The sequence below is a fragment of the Aulonocara sp. 'chitande type north' Nkhata Bay genome, linkage group LG3 (genome assembly GCF_057382095.1).
Source record: "Aulonocara sp. 'chitande type north' Nkhata Bay isolate Kocher_YH1m ecotype deep benthic linkage group LG3, A_spYH_male_GT1.1, whole genome shotgun sequence".
In the NCBI taxonomy this organism is placed as follows: Eukaryota; Metazoa; Chordata; class Actinopteri; order Cichliformes; family Cichlidae; genus Aulonocara; species Aulonocara sp. 'chitande type north' Nkhata Bay.
The window spans coordinates 28,157,050-28,179,973 of NC_141346.1; the positions used below are offsets into that span (position 1 = coordinate 28,157,050).

General features: G+C 42.7%; 1 protein-coding gene and 4 pseudogenes across 1 annotated transcript; 2 read left to right on the forward strand and 3 right to left on the reverse strand.

The window, feature by feature from the left end:
- Positions 1 to 1,737: 1,737 nt before the first annotated feature.
- LOC147334992 (uncharacterized) lies at positions 1,738 to 13,387 on the reverse strand. Its single transcript, XM_086286035.1, has 2 exons — positions 13,117 to 13,387; positions 1,738 to 1,889 (listed from the first exon to the last, which is right to left on the reverse strand). Exons 1-2 carry the CDS (start codon positions 13,385 to 13,387, stop codon positions 1,738 to 1,740), a joined length of 423 nt encoding a protein of 140 aa, XP_086142161.1.
- Positions 13,388 to 13,699: 312 nt separating this feature from the next.
- LOC147334993 (gem-associated protein 8 pseudogene) lies at positions 13,700 to 14,140 on the forward strand (annotated as a pseudogene).
- A 1,040-nt stretch (positions 14,141 to 15,180) lies between these two features.
- Positions 15,181 to 16,619, forward strand: LOC147334994 (CDAN1-interacting nuclease 1 pseudogene; annotated as a pseudogene).
- A 2,609-nt stretch (positions 16,620 to 19,228) lies between these two features.
- LOC147334995 (acyltransferase PGAP2-like) lies at positions 19,229 to 20,742 on the reverse strand (annotated as a pseudogene).
- A 138-nt stretch (positions 20,743 to 20,880) lies between these two features.
- On the reverse strand, positions 20,881 to 22,318 carry LOC147334996 (protein DVR-1 pseudogene; annotated as a pseudogene).
- Positions 22,319 to 22,924: the final 606 nt, after the last annotated feature.

The following is a 22,924-nucleotide window of genomic DNA, read 5'->3' on the forward strand; positions in this document are numbered from 1 at the left end:
GTGGACTTTATACCACAATTTAAAAACGATACCAGTTTTTAAATTGTGTTGATAGGCCACGAAAAACCAGAGTTATGAAAAAATTTTTTTGCAATGTTTGTTTTTTTCCCATCGTTGTTTATATTTACTGTGGGAAGAAACTGTAAAAATGGTATTTTATAAGGAAAACGCTCGAAAGCACTCTGCGCCTGTGAGGAGGAGCCCCCCTCCCAACCCCCCCAGCCTTTCCTATTGGTGGAAAAATGTACCATGTGGACCAATCAAAAAAACAATATGGCAACATGGCATTTAGTTGTTTAGGAAGGGGGAAGTTTTAGGAGTGACGGCGGTGTTTTGAGATGTGACAGATTTGCAACATTTAGTGCAAATCTTGTGTAGTTAGCGTGTAGTGTAGTCAATAGTTTTGTTTTGCGTGTCAGAACAATGAGGCTACTGCTGAATGTTACAGGTGTTACAGCAGTGCAGTGTTGCCAACTTAGCAACTTTGTCGCTATATTTAGCGAGTTTTCAGACCCCATAGCGACGAAAAAAGTCGCTAAAAAAAGACGTGAAAGTGCATATCGCTTTTACTCTCAACAAGCAGCGGGTGCTGTAACGCAGTCAGTTCTTCTTTTACTCTTTTACTCGTGCTGTTTTGTGGATCACAAGGTTTAAAACTACTTATAAACACACACACACACACACACACACACAAAGTAACTTCACCAGAGTGCCTATTTCGGGTCACTTTTGCCGGTCCAAGCCCGGGTAAAGGAGCAGGGTTGGAATTGTGACATTAAAAAAACAATAATTGCTAAAAGAAATTTAATTTGTAGTTCTAAATAAACTCTAAATGCATTTAGGACATTTTTAACTCACTTTATGTCTCTTCCACGATGTTATTTCTCTCTCCAACAACATAGGTTACAATTACATTAGCATGACCAACTATGCAAATTAGGTGATGACGTCATTTAGCGACTTCTAGCAACTTTTAGGACAACCAATAGTGATTTTCCTTACTGAGGAGTTGGCAACACTGCAGCAGTGATACATCTCCTGTTGTCAGGCCTGCAGGTATCAGCCTGTTGTTCTCCTTTATCTCATAGTGGACAGAAATTATTTTTTGGAGTGGCACAAATAATTTGCGTGGCATCAAATTTGATGCAGAACAGCTGATTGTTCTGTAAATAGTTTGAAATGTTTATTTTAAAAAATGCCTTGGCTGCATTTTTAGGTAAACAGCTGCAAAAAACTTTGTTGTTTGCATAACTCAGTTACTTTTTTGAAGAAGTAACTATATAATTAATAGCCCAACATTGGTCATTATTTACTGTATTTTACACACAGAGTTGCAGGACTCTCTCCCAGACCACAGACTCATAATACAAGTCAGAGCTTTATAAAAAAAAAAAAAAAAAAGGAAAGAAAGAAAGAAAGAAAGTTGTGTTTTGAAAATTGGAGTTCAAGTTATTTTTACTTTAATGTTCATTGTAAGTGGGCTAAAGCAGTTAATTAAAAGTAGTCTGACATAAATGTAAAGGCTGTAATTTGATTATTTTAATAAACCATGTAACTTGGATGGATTCTATGCTGCCGTGACCACAGTGCACACGTCTGCTGTTGCTCACAGTGTTCCAAGTGTCTGCTCAGTGAGTTTGTGTGTTCGCTCAGACACATGAAAAATTAGAGGAAACATTATCCATAGGGTGTCTGTGTGGTCCGTGCTCACCTGGGTTGTTTTTTTCCATCGCCCATCTACTGGCGACAGCTCTGCTTCAGTACTCTGCTACGGAAATTTTGCGACTCCGCGTTTGCCTGGCTGTCTCTCCACCTGTGGCTCTTTGCCTCTATCCAGACACCGCTTTCAAGCCCCGCTGCAGGTACATCCACCGAGGGGTCTGGCGAAACTTCAATAGCAATGACACCAACTCAGTAGTGTCCATCTGGTCCAGAACTCGTCGTCCTCCCTGCATGACTGTGGCTGTTGACCACAATGTGCTGGCCCACCTAGTTAGGTGAGCTAAGCCTACTGTCAGACATAGTAACTCCAGCGTCAACTTCGGTCTATTAAACATCCGCTCTCTTACTGGTAAGGGGCATCTCGTCCAGGATCTCTTGGACTTTCTTTGCTTGATTGAAACCTGGCAACAGCCTAATGAATTCCCTCAATGACTCTACTCCATCTTAGTTTGTTTACATCTGTCAACCTCACAATTCGGGAGAGGCGGCGGCCTCGCCATAATTCGCTGAAAGCACTGGAAAGTTCTCCCTGTCTCTGCTCCACCCTCCCACTCATTTGAATACTTTGCAGTACAGCTCCTTGGATCTACTTCCACCATTATATGTGCTGTTTCTCAGCCAACTAAGCCAAATAAGGAATTTTTAAGGAATGACTTTGCTGCGCTTGTCACTCATTTCTGTGTACTTTCCCCAAATTTGATAATTGTTGGGGCGATCGTGGCTCAAGAGTTGGCAGCTCGTCTTGTAATCAGAAGGTTGCCGGTTCGAGCCCCAGCTTGGACAGTCTCGGTCGTTGTGTCCTTGGGCAAGACACTTCACCCACCGCCTACTGGTGTTGGCCAAAGGGGCCGATGGAGCGATATGGGAGCCTCGCTTCTGTCAGTCTGCCCCAGAGCAGCTGTGGCTACAACTGTAGCTTTCCTCCACCAGTGTGTGAGAGTGAATGAATAATGGAATTGATACCAGTTTTTATATAAATGCAAATGCAATCCATTCGTGACTTCAAAATTCATGTGGACAATGATAACATCCCCCTTTCCAGAGATTTTACTTCCTGTTTGGAAAGTTTTGGGCTTCTACAATACATAAAATTTTCTTCTCATTTTAAAGGTCATATCTTGGATTTGGTCTGCTGTTCTGGCACCACTCACTGTAAAGCCCATTTGTTTCCCCAATCTGATCATATGTTTATTTCTTTTAATGTAAATACAACAGCTTCCAAAACCCAATGTATATACTTATATATATATATATATATATATATATATACATATATACATATATACGTATATATATATACATATATACGTATATATATACATATACACATATATATATACTCAATATATCTCATAGAAAGTACTCAAAATAACTGAGACACTGGTATTCATATTTATCATTGTCTTTAACTTTAATTATTAATGGTTCAAAATCAATATAATTTTGTCCCCCAATACTAACTTAAAACTTTGAGTAAGACTAATGACCTTTGGCATGTACCGCACGCGAGGAGCATGGCCTCATGGGAGATTTTCTGCACGTTGAACGAGACAGGCACACATCCACTGCAGACTTGGTAACGTTTTCAGGTAAGTGACCAATTCTTACATTAGCTGTCTTTATCCACACCGTTCTTTTATAACATGTTCTGAAGAAAGCGTTTGTCATGGTGGCTCACTTTTCGCAGCGTGTTTGTGCACGTTAATTTAAGTTTTCAACCCGTCTTCCAGTCAAGGCGGCGGGAAACCACGCCCTTTTATCCTTTTACGTTCTGAGTCGCTATCTGGGTTCCGGGTAATTTGACCGAAATGTCCCGGTACCAGCGACCTGACCGTTTAATCGGGGGCATTTTAGGAACCACGTGAAAGCAGGTGTGCTCAGACATTTCTAGAAAATGGCCCTGTTGAGTCGCGGTGCGGGAGCTGCGGTAGTCACGCGGCCTGACTCACTCTGTCAGGTTGTTCAGGAGGAGATGAACAGACGTCATCAATGGCTTTGGTAACTAAGAAGACCTGCCCGCGGAACAGTTCATAGCAGCAACCATGCTGCTTAGCTTTCTTGTTCTATGTGGGGTCTTTCAGAGCATATAAGACGCTGCTTTCAGCTTTGTCCCGAACATGGCCAGTTTTTGAGAGAATGCTGAGAGGACCGCCCGGGTCAGCAGATTACCTCATCCAGGGCCGGTCCAAAGTACTATGGGGCCTTAAGTAAATTTAGACTCGGGGCCCTACTTCCTTTCAGATCCCAGAAAATAATGCAAAAAAAAAAAGCTTTGGTCCTTTGGGTCAAGCCAAAAGTACCATCATTTCCAGTATAGTTACTCCCAATTTACATAAATAAATGTTTATTTCAATCCAAGCTAAAATTTCTTATAAGAGATTGATGTTATGGCAGATTACTCAGTGACATGTTTTGTAATGATAAAGTTTTGATTTGTATTTTTTCAGCACCATCTTCACCACCAGGAGAAAAAAATCTGCATCAACTACAAAGTAAAGCAGGTAATTTTACTCAGAGGACTTGATGTGTTAAATTTTGGAATGATATGATATTGTTTTATACAAGCTGAGTAGTGGATGCTGATACCACCTAAATATTTATACTGGTTTTGTGGTGGGTTATTTTAGTCATACAAATGCCAAATCTAAATTTTGCTCTTTTAAGACATGGGGTGCCTTACGCTCACACTTGTCTAGGTCTCACAGTTCGCATGAAACGGAAGAGTGTGAGGTCCTTCCAACTATTAGATGTAAAATCTGTGACTCTTTTTACCCAAACACAAAAGACTATTTTCAACATATAAATTCCCATTTGAAAAGCCATGAAACCATAGAGTGTGTTTTTGATGGTTGTGAGTTTAAGACAAACATTTGTGGGACTTATGCGACTCACAGAAGTCGAAAGCACAGATCTTGTTCATGGAAGCACTTTAAAACTAACTTGATTTCAAAGCAAACTGTCAGTACATCTAATGAAATCTTCTTACCAGCACTGGAATTAGAAGATCACGAGGACTTGGATGTCACCACTGAACTTGGTTGTGAAAGGGAAACAACAAATGAAATTTTGAAAAATATTGGTGTGCTCTTGTTAAAACTGGAAAGCATCTATAATGTTTCTGGTAAATGTGTGGATGACTTGGTGGAACAGCTCAGTTATATCTGCACATTATCACTTCAGTATATTCCAAAGTCAATAAGTGATATTCTTATTAAGAATAACTGTAATATTGATCAGTCTTTTGTCAGTGAATTGGCTGAAAAAATATGTCACTGTAGTCCTTTATGTGCAGCCCTTAGTCCTGATGGTCCCTTTGCTTCAAGATATAAGAGACAGAAATATTTCAAGGAAAACTTCTGTGTTATTGAACCAGTAGAATACTGTTTGGATCCAGAAAAGAATTCCACTTTTCAGTATGTGCCTATTCTTCAGTCCTTGCAGCTGTTACTGAGTAAAGAAGATGTTAACAGTATATTAACTAGACATTTGAACACTTCACAGTTATCCTCTTTCCACGATGGACAATATTTCAAGCAAAACCAACTTTGTGCTATTGAGGACTTAAGTATTTCCCTTGTTCTCTATGTGGATGACTTTGACATTTGTAATCCACTTGGGACTTCAAGAAAAAAACACAAAGTCACAGCTGTGTACTGGGTACTTGCTGATATACCAACTGAACTGAGATCACAGCTAACATCAATTCAATTGGCTCTCCTGTGTAAGGCAAGTGATGTTAAAACTTTTGGCTATGAAACTGTTCTCGAGCCACTTTTAAAGGATCTCATAACATTAGAGAGAGACGGGATTTTTTGTTCACAGCTTGGTAGATATATCAGGGGCACTGTTTTTTGTGTTTGTGCTGACAATCTTGGCGCTCATTCTCTTAGTGGACTCGTGGAAAGCTTTTCTGGACATTACATCTGTAGATTTTGCCTTGGAGACCATTCAGACTTTCAGCAAAAAGAAGTTCGTTCAGGAGCTTTTCCACCAAGAACAAAAGAGAACTATGATCTACATGTCCAAACCATAAAGGAAAATTCCTCCTCGGTTCATTTTTGTGGTGTGAAGAAAGGTTGTCCATTAACAGGGAAATTAAAATATTTCCATTTTGTCACAGGGTATCCTCCAGATCTTTTGCACGACCTTTTTGAAGGCATAATTCCACTAGAACTAGGGTCCAATGTTTCCAAATTTAACACAGCTGTGCTGTTTTCAAAAACTAATTTATAAATTTGAAATTTTACAATTGTCTCGTGTGAGTCGGCATTGCTCTCAAGAGCAGGAACAAGGCTGAGGAGGAAATGTTCCGTTGGAGACTGGCATGGCCTCTTCAGGGACTCCAGGATGGCCAGCTCCACTGCTGATGGACCGTCCTGGGACCTGTCCCTCGTTCGCCTCGGCACTGTCCTTCTCTGTGGGCCTGTAAAATACAACACAAAACAACACAAAGAAATGAGAAGGCTGCTACTAGATTTTCATTTTCAACATTGAAAAAAAAAACAGGATATAAACAGATTGGTTGTAGATATTTAGTAAAGGTGATCACAAGGGAATCCAACAATCCATCGTGAGCAAATGCTTCGAGAAGCTGGTCAGGGACTTTGTTTGCTCTTCACTACCCGACTCACTGGACTCTCTACAATTCGCATACCACCACAACAGGTCCACTGATGATGCCATAGCCCTGACACTACATACTGCCCTGTCACACCTGGAGAAGAGAGACACGTATGTGAGAATGCTGTTTGTAGATTACAGCTATGTAGCATGTAGGCATTCATGTGCTCGTGCACATAGACACAGACAGAGTTTGCAGCACACCATAGGGGGGTTTTATGATGGGGTCACTTCTATAAAACTGTGTTTCACAGACAAAGGGGTGAAGATTTTTGCAGAGGGACACCGGCCTCGTCTTCCCTTCTAGAAGTGCATGCTTAAATGAAGATGAGTAAAAGATGAGTAAATGAAGATGAATAAAGATGAATAAAGATTTTGTGAAAATGAGTCCTGTTATGAGCCCTTTAGTATTGCCACCATGTTCCCTCTAATTTTTCATGTGTCTGAGCGAACACACAAACTCCCTGAGCGGTCCCGTGGACCACTGTGAGCAACAGCAGACGTGTGACTGTGGTCACGCCAGCATTGAATCCATCCAAGTTACATGGTTTATTAAAATAATCAAATTACAGCATTTACATTTATGTTAGACTACTTTTAATTAACTGCTTTAGCCCACTTACAATGAAAATTAAAAAAAAAAATAGTTCATGACCTGTGTAGTATGTTAACACTATTGGAAGTAAAAATAACTTGAACTCCAATTTTCAAAACACAACTTTCTTTTTTTTTTTTTTTATAAAGCTCTGACTTGTATTATGAGTCTGTGGTGTGGTTGAGAGTCCTGTAACTCTCTGTCTGCAAATACAGTTTATAATGACCAATGTTGGGCAATTAATTACATAGTTACTTCTTCAAAAACGTTATTGAGTTTTGCAAACAACAACGTTTTTTGCAGCTGTTTATCAAAAAATGCAGCCAAGGCATTTTTTAAATAAACATTTCAAACTATTTACAGAACAATCCGGTGTTCTGCATCAAATTTGATGCCACACAAATTATTTGTGCCACTCCAAAACAACACACTAACTTTAGACTCCAAACAAACGTCGCAAATCTCTCATATCTCAAAACACCGCTGTCACTTCTAAAACCTCCCCCTAAACAACTAAATGCCATGTTGCCATATCATTTTTTTGATTGGTCGACATAGTACATTTTTCCAACAATAAGAAAGGGTGGGGTTATTTTTGGTTTTGCAGGCGGAGAGAGAGCTTTCCTTATAAAACGCAGTTTTTACCGTTTCTTCCTGCAGTAAATATAAATACAATCAATGGCAGTATTCAGGAAAACAAAGAAACAAACATTGCATATATATATTATAACTGCTCCTGAAGGTTTTTCATGTTCGAAGTAGAATAAAGGGCCATGCTCCAACTGATGTTCAGCCAGTATTTTAATCTTCTTTTCACCAGCAAACACCGTGAAAAACTATGGTGAAATGATCAATGAAAAACACGGATATTACATCAGCAGAACAAAAATTACAACTCAAATAAAACATACACACGAAGTAAATGCACCAACATACCGTGTGCGCCTTTCTACTGAACATTCATGAGCAATTGTAGTCCATATCTTCTATATTTCCACCCTTTACACAGGCCAGCATTTTCTTTCTGGCTCGAGCCTTCAGTCTCTGGTGACACGTGCGCTTAATTGAGCCTCACCCCAAAGCATGCGCACCACAAAGCGCCACACTCAGGCCCACCAGTAGGTGGCGACAACACAACATGAATCCAGATTAAACACCAAATTTTGAACATTGCAATCACATAATAATTACATTCCAATGCGACAGCTACATATATATATTTTTTTTATCATAACTCTGGTTTCACATGCCTATCAACACAATTTAAAAACTGTTATAAAGTCCACACATCAAGTGTACTTGACTCTGCTGTATGCTGTGTAAATGTGACTTTTGAGCTGGGTGAAATCCGTGAAGCAGAAATAATATTTTATTTTAACATTGCATTGCTAATCATCGGTTGTGGCCAATCAAATTGTATGGTCCGACTATAAATAGTAGCTGCTATTTTGATTCATTTATTTATTTATTCATATTTATTTTTGGTTGATTAAGGCTGTTCGTACTACTGGTATGTTTGTGGAGTCGGATTAACCACAGAGGAGTATTTGATTTCCCGTTTCGGGTCTATTAATAAGTTGTGTTTTTACTCTGAAGGCCTAAAGTAGAGGTGACTGGGTGCCCTGGTGGTGGGATATTCCGTGGTTCGTGATTATTTATGCATTCGCCCACTGGTAATCCAGGCTCTGAATCAGTTAACAGTACACGTGCAAATACATGATTGCATCTTCTGATGTCTGTTTTAAATAGCTGTCAATAAATTCGTTATTTTACTCCCAATCACGGCTCTGGCTCAAGTGTTACAAACCTTAGAAACTATGTAAATGAACAGGAAGGCACTAACTATAGTTATATAGTTCATTTGCATAGTACATAGTATCTATAGATACTGTCTGTGTGAAACTCCCAGGTTGGCGTAGTCGGGTTTCCCCTGTGACTGTAAAGCTTTAAGCTCCCGATCGCCACAACACCATATTTGTGTTTGCAGAATCTGATGGATTCTGGTCAGCTGTACATAGATAATCCTGACAATATACAGTAAACCCGAGTCTTAAAAAAACGGAATTAACTGAATTTGAATAAATAATAAACAAATTTATTCACCTGTGTTTGAGCCTCAGGCATGGCACCATGCCCCTCCCATGTTTTAAATGTACGTTAGAATAGCATGCATCGTCTTGATGCATTCTCAATCATCCAGGAAAGTAAATCTCCAAAAGTTGATTCTGTTCATCTGGACGTAGCGTTTTGTGGGAGAAACGTTTCGTCACTCATCCAAGTGACTTTATCAGTCTCAGCTAACTGCAGGTTTCCAATCTTATAAACAGTACATTTGCATAATGACTGAAACCAGCCCACTGAAGGAACAATGGGCTGGAAGGTCAGTTCCTTAATCATAATTATGCAAATTCTCATGACCATTGATCAACACCACTGACCAAAACCCACTGATCAAAGACCACTGATCAGTGCATGCATCAACACAATAAGTGAGCGGGAGGAGTGAGGCGTGGGGTCTTCACACACCCCCATTCTCTGTTCGCCATCTGGGGCAGGGGCTAGCCGTTTGGTCGGTGTCTGGGCTAGTGGGCTGACAAGACTGACACACTTTGTACAGTTACATCATAGTCACTGGTTACAACACATAGTGCCCCTCCCCTGCGACCCACGCACACACACACACAGCAGCACTAACGAGGTAAAGTCCCTTCGCATGGTGGTAAAACAGGAAACGTAAAATACGAGCTTTATCGGTTTGTTTGTTCTGTCTCCAAACAGAAACCGTGAAAATCAACAAAGCAGCATTATTAAACATGAAACCTATGACAGAAATATAGGCTACTCACGTGACTCCTCAAACAACTTACAGGTTTCTAAGACAAACCAAGATTATTATTATTATTAGTAGTATTAGTATTATTGTGTTGTATATTATTTATTGCTAGTCTCGTTTCGTTTTTGTATGGTCTGGCATAAGCATTTCACTGCATGTCGCACTATGTATGATTGTCTATGTGACAAATACAAATTGAATAAAATTTTAACTTTTAGATTTGATCTAAAATGGACCAGGAGAACAAGTTGATTTGAATAATGTGTTCATTAGTTTGTTCTGTTGCGGTGCATCATAAAGGTAAGCTGTAAATGTAGCACATAAAACACTTTTCAAAAAATAAAGAATTATTTAAAATATTGTCAAACTCTGTTGCAGATTGTTCAGTTAATATATTTAAAACAGATGACGTTCATCACGCTGTACAGATCGTGTTTGATTGTGTGTGTTGGGCATTTTGCACATTTTTGTCACAAATATAAACATTTTTTAAGGAAACAACGACGAAAAGTTTTCATGAGACGGTTGCTTTACTTGCAAAAGATAACAGTGCATATTTGCATGTACACATATGGATGTCTTACAATTTTTCTACAATGTTTTCATCTTATCTATATTGTTTTTATTATATTATCCCTCTGTCCAGCACTTTGAACGACACTTGATGTCTTTTAACTGTGCTATAAAGATGACTTGACTTGACAATAGAGAAACGAGGAAGCGGTGTCCTTTGCGTCATTCTATTCTCATCCATAACCCGCGTATTTTTGTTCTTTTGGTTTCTTCCGCGTTTGGAGCCATGTGCAACTTGACGTGCAGTCTGAGCTCTGGAGAAGCAGGAATGTGGATTCTACCGCAGATATCCGGTTAAAACCTTTGGGAGAGAGATCAAAGTTTTGTTTTTGTATTTGATACCGCGTTGGTTCTGCGGAAAGAAAGACACGATAGTAAGTACATTTGTGCAGAGGTTTGTTGCATCATTCAGTGTTATGCGATCTCCTTATTTTCCCCGCACTCATCTTCAGATCAGAAATAGGTCCGACATGTTTGTTCACATTTTTTTAGTTTTGGTCCGGGCTGCTGCATAAAAACAGAAACACATCGACAACATTCCGCCGAATTGATTCCATATTAGACTTCAAACGCACTAAATAATTTCTGAAGCAGAATCGGCTGGAATAAGAAAACATCTACACAACTAAATAAATAGTGGTTTGCATTACTCGATTTGCACTAATTTGCATTAGCAGTAACAATAAGTGAGCGGGAGGAGTGAGGCGTGGGGTCTTCACACACCCCCGTTCTCTGTTCGCCATCTGGGGCAGGGGTTTGGTCGGTGTCTGGGCTAGTGGGCTGACAAGACTGACACACTTTGTACAGTTACATCATAGTCACTGGTTACAACACATAGCAAGGGCGTAGATTTGGTTTTGGCATTGGTGGGGACGGATGATTCAACCACTGAACTCTGCCCTGTTCCTTTTTTCCTTTTTGTCGCTTCTTGAGAAAAAAGAAAAAAAAAAGGAGAAATATACTTGCCTACATATGCTATTCTTCATGCTTTTAAATCATTTAAAATTACAGTTCATAGTTTTATATGTGAATTATATAATGTTAAATTACTATTAAACAAATGACTGACTAAGTATTTTAGGCTTTAGTTTACTTCAGCCATATTCCATATCAATCAGGTATCATACAAACATAAAAATAGCTTCAAATACAGTCATGACAATAAAAGAATATGACTTTAAGGACTTAACAACATTAGTTCAGTTATAGTGCACCAACATCTCTAACACATTAGCACTAAGGGAACACTGAATAACCTGGTGGTTTTTGTCCATAAAACCACTTAGCTACGATTACCACAAAAGATCTCTCGGCAAAACGATGCAACATTTTAGGCACAATATTGCCCCGATCAAATCAGTGAGCTGGGATGTTTTATTCTCAACATGAACTACTGTTACAGCAAAAGACATGGACTACTGGTGTCCCACACAACAACTCAATGTCCATGTGAAGGAGCCAAACACATGCCTGCTCCTCTTGTTAACTGAGATAAACTGCTGGCATATTTGTTTTACATCTATACTGTCCAGACTCTCCTGGTGGACATGGCATACATCAGGATTGTTTAATCTCATTTGAGTCATTGTTGACCTTAGCCATCTTTTTAGTCTTGTGAGAGCACTGAAGCTTCTTTCAGCCTCAGTACATGCGTTTTATCCTCAGATTAAAATTATTGTGTGCTTGATGTGCCTCACCTTTGGCCCTGGCTCTTCCCCCTCTGACTGCACTAGGACATATTGCCACCTGATAAAATAACACATGGATTCGTGCCATAAAAAAAGTGAGACATGTCAATTCAGATTCTTTGTCAAATATACACTAATGAAACAATTTACATCAGCAGCCTAACAATTGTCATGATAATAAATACTAGTTAATCTATAGCACCAAATCATCAGTCAGTCACCTGTGACCTCGCCTCTTCACCTCTGTCCAAGCTACAACATGGCAGAGCTGCCTCTGTCACCTGATGAATAACAGTGAGCCATTCCACATACATACAGTCACACATGTGCTTCAAATACAGTCATGAACCACCAAGTCATCATCCAACTTCACCTGTGATTCTTGTATCACCATTACTCCACCACTACACCATTATTAAAACAATTTGTGCAAAGTGCACTCCAAGGTGGAATATTTGCAAAATCATGACTACCTCATGATATTTTGTCTCAAAAATGAACCCTATGAATATGTCAGCACCATTAGGATGAAATTATTGTGGCACCAACATTTTAACGTTAGACACATACTTTTAACAGCCTCTGTAAACCAATATCCTGGCCTGCTCGAGGCTGCCGTTTTCTCTGACAGTTTCAATCAAAATTGGAAATGCTACTGTGGGAGACTGAGAGAACTAATAGTGCTGCCTGTTGTGCAGTTAGTTTCCAAAACACGTTATTTATGGTTACATACAATTTCAGACTGATGTGGGCCAAAGCCTAGCATAGCCTGTAACGTTATTATGAAGGACACATTTTATGAGTGAACTTGAGTTTAAGTGACTTACAGGTTTCCTTGAAAAATACTTTAAATATAAATTTCGTAACTGAAGTCAGTGAATTCCATGTTGATGCCAACTGTAATTTCAGGAATAGAAACAGCATGAAGATTGAAGTGTGAGCATAAGATTCAATTTTAAAAACTATACTAAGAATAAGAATAAAGGAGCGAGCTCTTGGTGTGAGTGAGTGAGGTGGCTCTGAAAAGAGCCGTTGTTGGTAGGAGAGCGTGCAGCTTAAGCTCTCTCTCCGCGGATGCAGCGAGCCAGCTGGATGTCTCTGGAAGCGCAGGGCGGTCTTGAAGTCCTGAGCGATCTCGCGCACCAGGCGCTGGAAGGACAGCTTGCGGATCAGCAGCTCGGTGGATTTCTGGTAACGGCGGATCTCTCGCAGAGCCACGGTACCAGGCCTATAACGGTGGGGCTTCTTGACGCCTCCGGTGGCCGGGGCGCTCTTACGGACGGCCTTGGTAGCCAGCTGCTTCCTGGGGGCTTTACCGCCAGTAGACTTGCGAGCAGTCTGCTTGGTTCGTGCCATTCTTCCTCACGTTCCTTTCGCTGTGATAAGAGCAGAAAATGTAGCGAACAGAGGAGACTCGCTGCTCTTAAAGTGTGTGACTGGCTGTGACGCGGTGCCGCTCCGTGATTGGTGACGGGCTCCATGTGGAGCATCGCCCCGCCTCGGTGTGTGCTGCTCATTGGAGAAAAGTGCATTGAATTTGCGCGCTGCCGCAAGCCTCTCTGCGATTGGTGCGTGACGAATCCGCCCGCGCTCTGCGGAAATATAAGCGAGGCTTTGAGCTGATCGGACCACATTTTCTCTTAGTCTCGATACTACGAAGAAAGCACTGTGATGTCCTGGTTTTCCAGCCCCGTGTACAGCCGATACTGGCAGCACTATTGGCAGGCCATGGCGTGGCATCAGAGGCACAGGCGCGCCTACAGAAAGGCCTTGCAGGCTGCCTACGGCCCCTGCTGCTACCAGGAGAAGGGGCCCTGTGACCGGCCTCGCTATGCTGACTGGAGCTCTGCAGAGAGCAACAGGGAAGACAAGGAGGACTATGCAGAGGAAAGTAGCTCGGAAAGCGAGATTGAGTGCGATGTGAGCAACATGGAGATCAGCAAGGAGCTCCGGCAGTACTTCGCCCAGACTGAGCGACACAGGGAGGAGCTCAAGAAGCAGCAGCAGATGGAGGCGGAGCAGCAGGGCAGCTACATGCCGGCCAATCAGGACCTACACAGCTATGACACCGTAAACAGTTTGATCTGGAGAAGATCCATGACACCGTAAACAGTTTGATCTGGAGAAGATCCATGCTCTAATCCCTCTGTGAGCTGCTGATGTAGAACTAACAGGTTTAGGAAGTTTGAAGTTATTTCAAGGAAGAAAACAAAACTTCTGCTTGGCCAAACACAAACATCCCCGACCTGTCGGCTGCTGTTCCAGATTAAAAACCTCTGGCTGTGGCAGTACGAAACACCTCATCGAGGTTTACCCTACTGCATAAATTGGTTTTTAATTTATGGCATGAAACACCAGCACTTAGTCCCCCAAAACATCCTGTTGGTTCGGCGCTAAAAAGTGAGAAGCAGCGTGAGCTGAGGGTCAGAGTTGCAGTAAATTTGGGATAGCTCAGCAGGTAGAGTGGTGGTGGCCCCATGATCGGAAGGTCGGGGGTTCGACTCCACTGAACGGCTATAGAGGTACCCCTGAGCAAGGTACCGTCCCTACACACTGCTCCCCGGGCGCTGCATTGGTGGCTGCCCACTGCTTCACTGGGTGAATGGGTTAGATGCAGAGGAACTATTTCCCTATGGGGACTAACACGCACACTTTACACTTTACTTTACAGGTAATGCAAATGTATTCAAACAGCCTGCGCCTGTGTTTCCTCCTAATCTTTTTGTTTACCCTCTGGCTCGGTGATGTTTCATGCTGCAGTAGCTCCTCTTATGCCTGTCAACTTAGTTTAACCACAAAAAACATTGTCCTCCCCGTCCTCCCCTTCCCTCCCCTCCCTGTGTTCAGATTTGGGAGCGTTCCTGCATGGCTGCCTCTGCCTACACAACAAGAGTGATTTGTTGTTGCTACTTCTAAAGTGCGGTTCTCCGATTCTGACATTTCACTGGCTTCAAAGCCACTCGTGTGAGTTCTCTGGGGGAGGGGGGTGTTGACTATTCTGTTTTATCTTGTTTGTGTTTGCACCAAGCTGCTCCATTTTTTTTAAAATGGGAGGATGTGTATTTTATATGATTTCTGTTTGTAATAAAGTGTTTTCTGTCCACATGAAGGAAAGAAAAAAAAAAAAAAAAGCAAGACTGGAGGCTATCGGGGACGGTACTAGGACTGCAGGAATTAAGAGTAAAGATCCCTTTCTCATGATGAGACTGTCCCGAGCAGAATATAAAGAGAGAGTGCGATGGACTGAAAAACTGAGACCTACACGCCGATGCATGAAGATACTGAAGGACAAGTTTCCAAGTCACTCACAGTCCACTCTTCTGAGCATCTTCTCCCTGGAGTACCAGAAATGGATCAAAAGGACATTCTCAAGACACCATGTGCCGGATGTTATTGAAAGCTACTACCAAAGGTATCTGAGTGAAGCCAAGGCACAGCCTACTGCTCCTGTCCTGCTTGAATTGGCCAATGAGGTGGATCTGTCTCCTGCGCTGATGGCTCGTATCATCCTGGACAGGTTCCTTCAGGGCCAGGATGGTGGAATGCCATCTAAATCAGTCCTCAACAGCATGCTGAAGGAGCCATCTTTAATTCCAGACCAAATTTTGGCCAGTAATGTCTACCAATGCACAATAAATGACTGCTGTTATGGACCGCAGGTAGACTGCATCAAACACGCCATAGGCCATGAGCATGAAGTGCTGCTCCGGGAAAAACTGAAGGAGAAGAACCTTTCCTTTCTGGATGAAAACCATCTGAGAACTATGGGCTATGACAAAACACCTGATATCATCCTGGAGGTTCCAGTTGCTGTGGAAGGACACATTGTACACTGGATTGAGAGCAAAGCCTCTTTTGGAGATGATCAAAGCCATCAAACCTATCTCAATGAACAATTCTGGAGCTACTGGAACAGGTTTGGTCCAGGCCTTGTGATCTACTGGTATGGCTTTATTGGAGACCTGGATTGCCAGAGAGACAGAGGTATCCTACTCAAAGACTGCTTCCCTACAGACATTGTCACCCTGTGCCATGCCACGCAACAAGACCGATCACCTGAGAGCCAGAATAAAGACAACGAATGAGAAAAGATCAGAAGCAAGAATAAAACCAAAGTACAGATGAAAGAATGAATGGGAGGAAAGAGGGAAGAGACTGTACAGATTTTGATATATCGTTCACATTTCTTCTGTTTTTTCACAGCCGTACTTTGCAGTAATGTTTTCTTTAAACTAAGCACAGGAAGGAGTGACTGTCCAAAATGGGTTTCAATGTTTTTGCACGGTTTCTTTGCTTCAACATGCATGGAATATTTGATGCAGATTTATTATTTAATATATTCTTTTTAAATTTGTGTGTTGCATGCTTTAGGTGTGTTGTGTTTTGTTTTTTTGTTTTTTTTTTAATTATCCCTATTTGCTGTGACTGCACTTTGCAAAGCCCTGGTCATGTCCTGTATTCCTGTTCTCTACATCTCAGACTACAGATCTAGTTCATTAAATGAGTAATGTGATAATAAAAATGAAATGGTTGCAATGATTCTAACGATAATCCACAGGGTGTATTGAAAAAAGTGTTTTATAAGAAATTGTTATCCTGTCTGTTTGCTTTTTTTTTTTTTTTTTTTTTGGTTAAGGAAAAGATGTCCGGTGTCAGCTTTTAGCTCTCAGTAAGGGTTCAGAAACATTCGTTTCTGAACAGCCAAAATGAGTGGAAGAGGAAAGGGAGGTAAAGGACTACGAAGAAAAGAACTTGTTAAAATGAGTGGGCGCGGAAAGACCGGAGGAGTAATTGGTTATTAGTTATGTAATCATGCCCCATTATCGTTTGCTTCAAACTGCAGCAATTTATAGGTGAGACTTAAGTACATCGGAAACGGGGATTATGTTGCTGAAGAGCTGATATTGCAAACGTCATGGCTGAATGTGCAGGACATATACTCTTTCATTGCTCTGCCCAGTAAGTGGGATTTTGAGCTGTGTTTCACCCAAGAGGCGCCTCTACGTCGCTTCTTAGAGATCTCTCTTTCCAACGCATCACTTCCGAAATGGAAAGACTGGCAAGTGGAGTCTTCTGTCCAGGTAGAGGTAGTGACTCTTGTTGTTAAGTTCTGGACTGGAAGGATTCCAGACCAAGATATCGAGCTATATCTTAAAAGGTACTGCGAGATTCTTCAACCCCCAGTCAAGCCGGTGGATAAATTCGGATTCTGGTATGGAGTCCGAAAATACAAAGTTTGGATGCGTAGAGATGAAGCTGGACATATAATCTCTATCCCGAATTCCATCTCGTTGGGCCCCTATAATGGCAGGATTATTTATCCTGGCCAATTGGTGAGGTGCTTTATCTGCCAAGGCCCAGGCCACCAGGCGAGAGAATGCCCCACTGTCAAATGTTGGAAATGTGGTGAGTTGGGCCACAAGGCTAAAATTTGCCAAAACGAAAGTGAGTGCTCCCTCTGTGGTGCGAAAGGACACACTTTCTTTAAATTCCCCAAGTCCTACGTGAATATACTTAAATCTTCCCAACAACCTCGACTTTCTGACACCATGGATTTCCCTTCCTTGGTGGATCCTTCTCAAGTTGTGGATCCCCCCGTGAATGACCAGGTGAGAGAGCCCTCTCCCTCTCCTCCCCCTCCCCTTCCTCCGACGGCTGCCTCACTGTCACTCCCAGTTTCACTGTCACTCCCAAAGAGGGATGACAACAAGGAGGTGGGAAGGGTACGAACACTGAGCTATGCAGGGGTGGATACCTAGATCCGGAAGCAATTTGGCTTTCCTGCAGTGTGAGACTACAGGCAAAAAATCTGCCCTGAACTTCACCTGACCCTCATTCTCTCGCTCTCTCTCTCCCTTTCTTCCTCTCATTCACTGCTCCAAAGCGGCCGCATGTAAATGCACACCAGCATTCTCTATATATCTGACGTCACTCATAGTCATACCTGTAAATGGAAAAACATGATCTGGGAGGCTATTCTGGTCGTGGTTGTCTTGTTTCTTTATGTTGTTATGGGTTCTTAAGAATGACACCATTACTTGAAGAGAAGGTATTTTATCGAACTGTGGTTCACATGTAAACAAAGCTTCGCCATCACAGTCTACTCCGAGGTAACTCGCTCTGCTCTCTAGCTCCCCCTACAGTCTAGGAGTATTAACAACATAAAACATGATACTAGGCAAATAAGGATTTGCTGTTATCATTACAGTGGTCAACACCTGGCCCTTGGATGGCCTCTTGCACTGGAGGCTACGGTGCAAGCCAGGGCCGAAGCAGGACATAAGGCCCTTCCTTATCATGCTCAGGCCCTGGCCTTTGTCACTCCTTCCTCCTCCGTTCCATAGGCAGATAAGAGAGGTGCGGTCTAGGGGCTGGGTGACGCCTGTCTCTCACCTGCATCACTCAGTGCCCTCTCAGTCACTCTCCAGCGGGATAAACAGGATAGTTTCTGATTAAGGCTGGCCCCTCAGTGACCCTTTTCACATTATAAAATCTTTTTTTTTTTGTTGTTAGCACATATGCTTGACAGAACTGTTCATGCTGCTGTCAGTGTTTATTTCTTAACTGCGCAACTAATATTCAAATTCAAAGTTCCACTAACCTAATTAAGCGCAAATTTTGATACATTTACAAAAAAGGAATTCTTTTTTTTTTTTTTTACATTTGTTGGCTTCATGTTTACTGTAGAGTTAAAGTTATTGATATAATTTCCAATAGCTGTGATCAAAACTGAACTCTGTCACATACACACACACACACACTCTCTGACTCACTCACTGGCCTGCACCAGTTACCAGTCACTTTGTGGAGCATTGGACTGCCATTACCTCATAAGACTTTGTTGTTATACTATCTCTTACCGTACATTACTAAATCTCCATTTGCACTATTTGCCTATTTGCACTACTCTGCCTGGTTTACACTCAATGTCATTTACCCTTACCTGAATATTGTATATTGTATATTGCATAGCTTTCTTGTTCATTTGTATTGTATTTATTTAAATTTTTACTTTTTAATTATTTTATTTGCATTTTTTAATCACTCTCTTATATTTAAATGTTCATTTGCTATTTCATCTAGGGTTTGAGAGTAACGAAATTTCTATTCTCTGTATGTCCTGTACATGTGGCAGAATTGACAAATAAAGTTGACTTTGACTTTGACTTTGACTTTGCTTCCAGCAATACTGGCAGAATATTAAAGGAGGAGGACTACCTCCAAATTCGTCAACTTTTTCTCAAATCAAGAGCTGGACAGGACAACAATCCAAAAACTAAACCTGGTTTTGGAATAGATAAGGCAAGCTTCAGGAATCACCTTCCCCGACCCTAATGAAAATGTGTGGACTATGCTTAAAAGGAAAACAACCAGAGTTAGAAATTCTCATGCACCCAATTCTTGTGGGTTTTTTTTAAGCCATTAAAGGCACATCCTGTATGTCTGATATGATTGATTATGCTCAATAATCGATCCTGGAAAAAGGACACTTCAAAGAACTAATTGAAACCCACAGAAAACCCCAAATTACAACGGCTTTCATGAATCTGATGGGAATACATGACTGAAATTTTAACTTGTTGCACTTTTGTCTCTTTACCTTTGATAATGACAAAAATTTCAGTTCCTTTAGCAAATAAACAAAATGTATAATCACACATTTTACAGCTTGGAGTATAAATATGGCCTTTTTAACAGGTATATTATTAGATGTTCATTTAGGGTGGTACTTAGCAAACAGTAATGTGGCAAGTCGCAGTTTTCATTATCCTTATATCTATATCTGCCCGCCCCCTCCTGCTCAGTATCGTTTGTCCTCCGGCGGCGTGGCCACGGTCACCTCTTTGCTCCCGAAGTCTCAGAAGGCTGTCATGTGGAAGGCCATGTTGGAGAAGACCACCAGGTACTCGAAGGCGGCGAACAGGGAGTAGATTCCTGCTTCACAGTATTTGTTGTGGCGTCTGAAGAAGTAGGCGGCGATCACACAGCAGCTGATGTTGAACAGGAAGAGACGCAGCTTCCAGTGATATGATGTCACTTCCTCTGGGCTCACGTAGTGTCTCTTGATGACGTACCACAGCCAGCATGTAATGAGCATGTGCACCAGCGAGCTCCCTATGAACGTGATGAACCCGTACTTATGAACACTGTAGGTTTCCGTGGACGACACGTACGTGAGCATCACCAGGCCGGTGTTCTCGGCGAGGCTGCAGAGGAGCGCCAGCCCGCTCAGCAGCAGCTCCGGCAGCCTGTTGGCGAAGCGGCTCCGGTAGAAGCTGAAGTAGGCGAAGGCCACCAGGTACCGCGGCGCCGAGTGGAGCTCGATGCAGCCGCGCCAGATGTAGCGCTGCGGCACACCGCTGATGGACGGGAGGTAGTTGGACACCTTACAGTGCGTGTACGTCGCGTCCTCATAGTGGTACCAGAGGGAGATGAAGATGCAGGCTATGAAGCCGGTCACCGGCAGCAGAACCGTCCCCAAGGCGAAGCTTTTGAACGGCAGCCGGATGAGGAGCCGGTCCCGGTCCAGGCTGCTGTACGGCCCCTGGAGCATCCTTCACGGCTCCCCGGGCTCGCTCCTCCTCGCTGCCATCGAGCCCCGAGTCTTGCTTTTTTTTTTTTTTTTTTTTCTCTAATTAAAAGCAAAATAGTTCTTAAAATCTGCTTTTTGTTAACAAAACTTAACTCACTTTTAGGTCTTGGACTCAGAAAATGCTATTGGATCGATGCCGCCCAGTATTGCAAGTGATGTGTAACAGACCACTTAAGCCATTGTTAAAACTGAAAAACACTAAATTCCTAATTTTATTTCATTAGACTTCAAACAAAAGACAAACAAAAGCTTTCAATAAGAGCAAATAGGTTAAATTCTTTAAAAATTACTGTCTGCAAGCATATTCCATTACATATTGAAAAACAATCACTTTAAAAAAAAAAAAAAAATTGTAGTAACAACAATTCTAGACTCGCATCACTGGATAAAGCAGCTGAATGAATCAGAGGATAATATCTGGTGACCGGAGGCCAATCAGAAGCGTCCAGCATCTTCAGCGACACCCGCATTCATCCACCACCATGTCCTGGTAATGCTGAAGCACCACATTGTCATTGTTGTCATAGTAGAGCATGGAGATCGAGGAGAGACGGATGGGGACGCAGCAGGGCTGTGGCGTGTTCTCTGGATCCAAGGAATGCACCAGGGTCTGCAGGATGGCATGGTTGGTGCCGTTCAGGCTCTCACTGAGCGGGAACGGACACTCCCCGTGGCAGTAGTTGGCCATGAAGCCCTGCGGGGCGATTACCCAGTCCTGCCAGCCGACATCTTTAAAACTGATGTAGAGGCGGCGAGCTTTACACACATTGCTGGGTGTCACGGGGATGTGGATGGCGCTTCTCCTCTGTCTGGACCGACACCGATTTGGGTTGAGGGACACAGCCACTAGTGAGGCCTGAACCAACGGGAAGGTGAAGTCTTGTTCCAGTGGGAGGGAGTTACCGGGGTAAAACAGAAAGAACTCTTCCGGGTGTGGTCCGAGAGGGAGCAACTCTAAAATTAAGCCGTAGTTAGACCCCGGTTTGCGCCAGCTCTCTGCCACCGCTGTGAGATCCATGGTGATGGAGGTGGACTCGGGCTGCAGCTGGACCGACTGGGACAGCAGGAGTCTGCGGTTCGCCTTAGGATTAGTTCCATTCAAAGTCGATCGGATCACTTTATAAAGAGAGGCACTAATGGCCTGGGACCCTTGCAGCAGCTGCACGGGACTGAGGGGCTTCCAGTGGAGCTTGATTTCCAGATGAGCCAGAGATAGCATCTCCACAGGCTGCAGGATGGACATGTTGAAGAAAAGATGCTTCTCCAGGCAAGCCTGACAGCTGCTGCTCCAGCCAGACACCATCCTGCCTTGGTCTTGGATGTATCTGACAATGTTGCCACGGACTCCATACTCTGACACCGTGCAGGGTTGGCTCTCCAGAGCCTGGAGCTTCTCGGCCCTCTGGAACATCCTCCAGAGAGCAGAGGGGACATGGCGCCGGGGCTGGAGGCTCCCTGCAGGCCTCGGCCTCTCAGAGAGCCCCAGGGACCTGAGGAGGAGCTGCTCCTGCCTGTTTGTGTCCTCCACAGGTGAAAGGGCACACGCACCGAGAAAACACACTGCCAGCAGCAACACAGGAGTCATGCCCGGACTTTCTGTTGATGAGTCCCGAGTCTTGCCGCGTCCACTCATTTTGGTTCTTTTCTTCGTAGCATCGAGAGTAAGAGAAAATGTGGCCCGATCCGCTCAAAGCCTCGCTTATATTTCCGCAGAGCGCGGGCGGATTCGTAACGCACCAATCGCAGAGAGGCTTGCGGCAGCGCGCAAATTCAATGCACTTTTCTCCAATGAGCAGCACACACCGAGGCGGGGCGATGCTCCACATGGAGCCCGTCACCAATCACGGAGCGGCACCGCGTCACAGCCAGTCACACACTATAAGAGCAGCGAGTCTCCTCTGTTCGCTACATCCAGCTGGCTCGCCGCATCCGTGGAGAGAGAGCTTAAGCTGCACGCTCTCCTACCAACAACGGCTCTTTTCAGAGCCACCTCACTCACTCACACCAAGAGCTCGCTCCTTTATTCTTATTGTTAGTAGTGTCTTTAAAATTGAATCTTATGCTCACACTTCAATCTTCATGCTGTTTCTATTCCTGAAATTACAGTTGGCATCAACATGGAATTCACTGACTTCAGTTACGAAATTTATATTTATTAAAGTATTTTTCAAAGAAACCTGTTAGTCACTTAAACTCAAGTTCACTCATAAAATGTGTCCTTCATAATAATGTTACAGGCTATGCTAGGCTTTGGCCCAATACGCGGGTTATGGATGAGAATAGAATGACGCAAAGGACAC

Bases quoted from the DNA above. Each gene is read 5' to 3' on its own strand.
- LOC147334992 (XM_086286035.1), bottom strand. From the start codon at position 13,387: ATGGCACGAACCAAGCAGACTGCTCGCAAGTCTACTGGCGGTAAAGCC. The intron at 1,890-13,116 runs GCTCGCTGCATC...TTGCTATTGAAG, and splicing joins CTTCCAGAGACATCCAGCTG to TTTCGCCAGACCCCTCGGTG.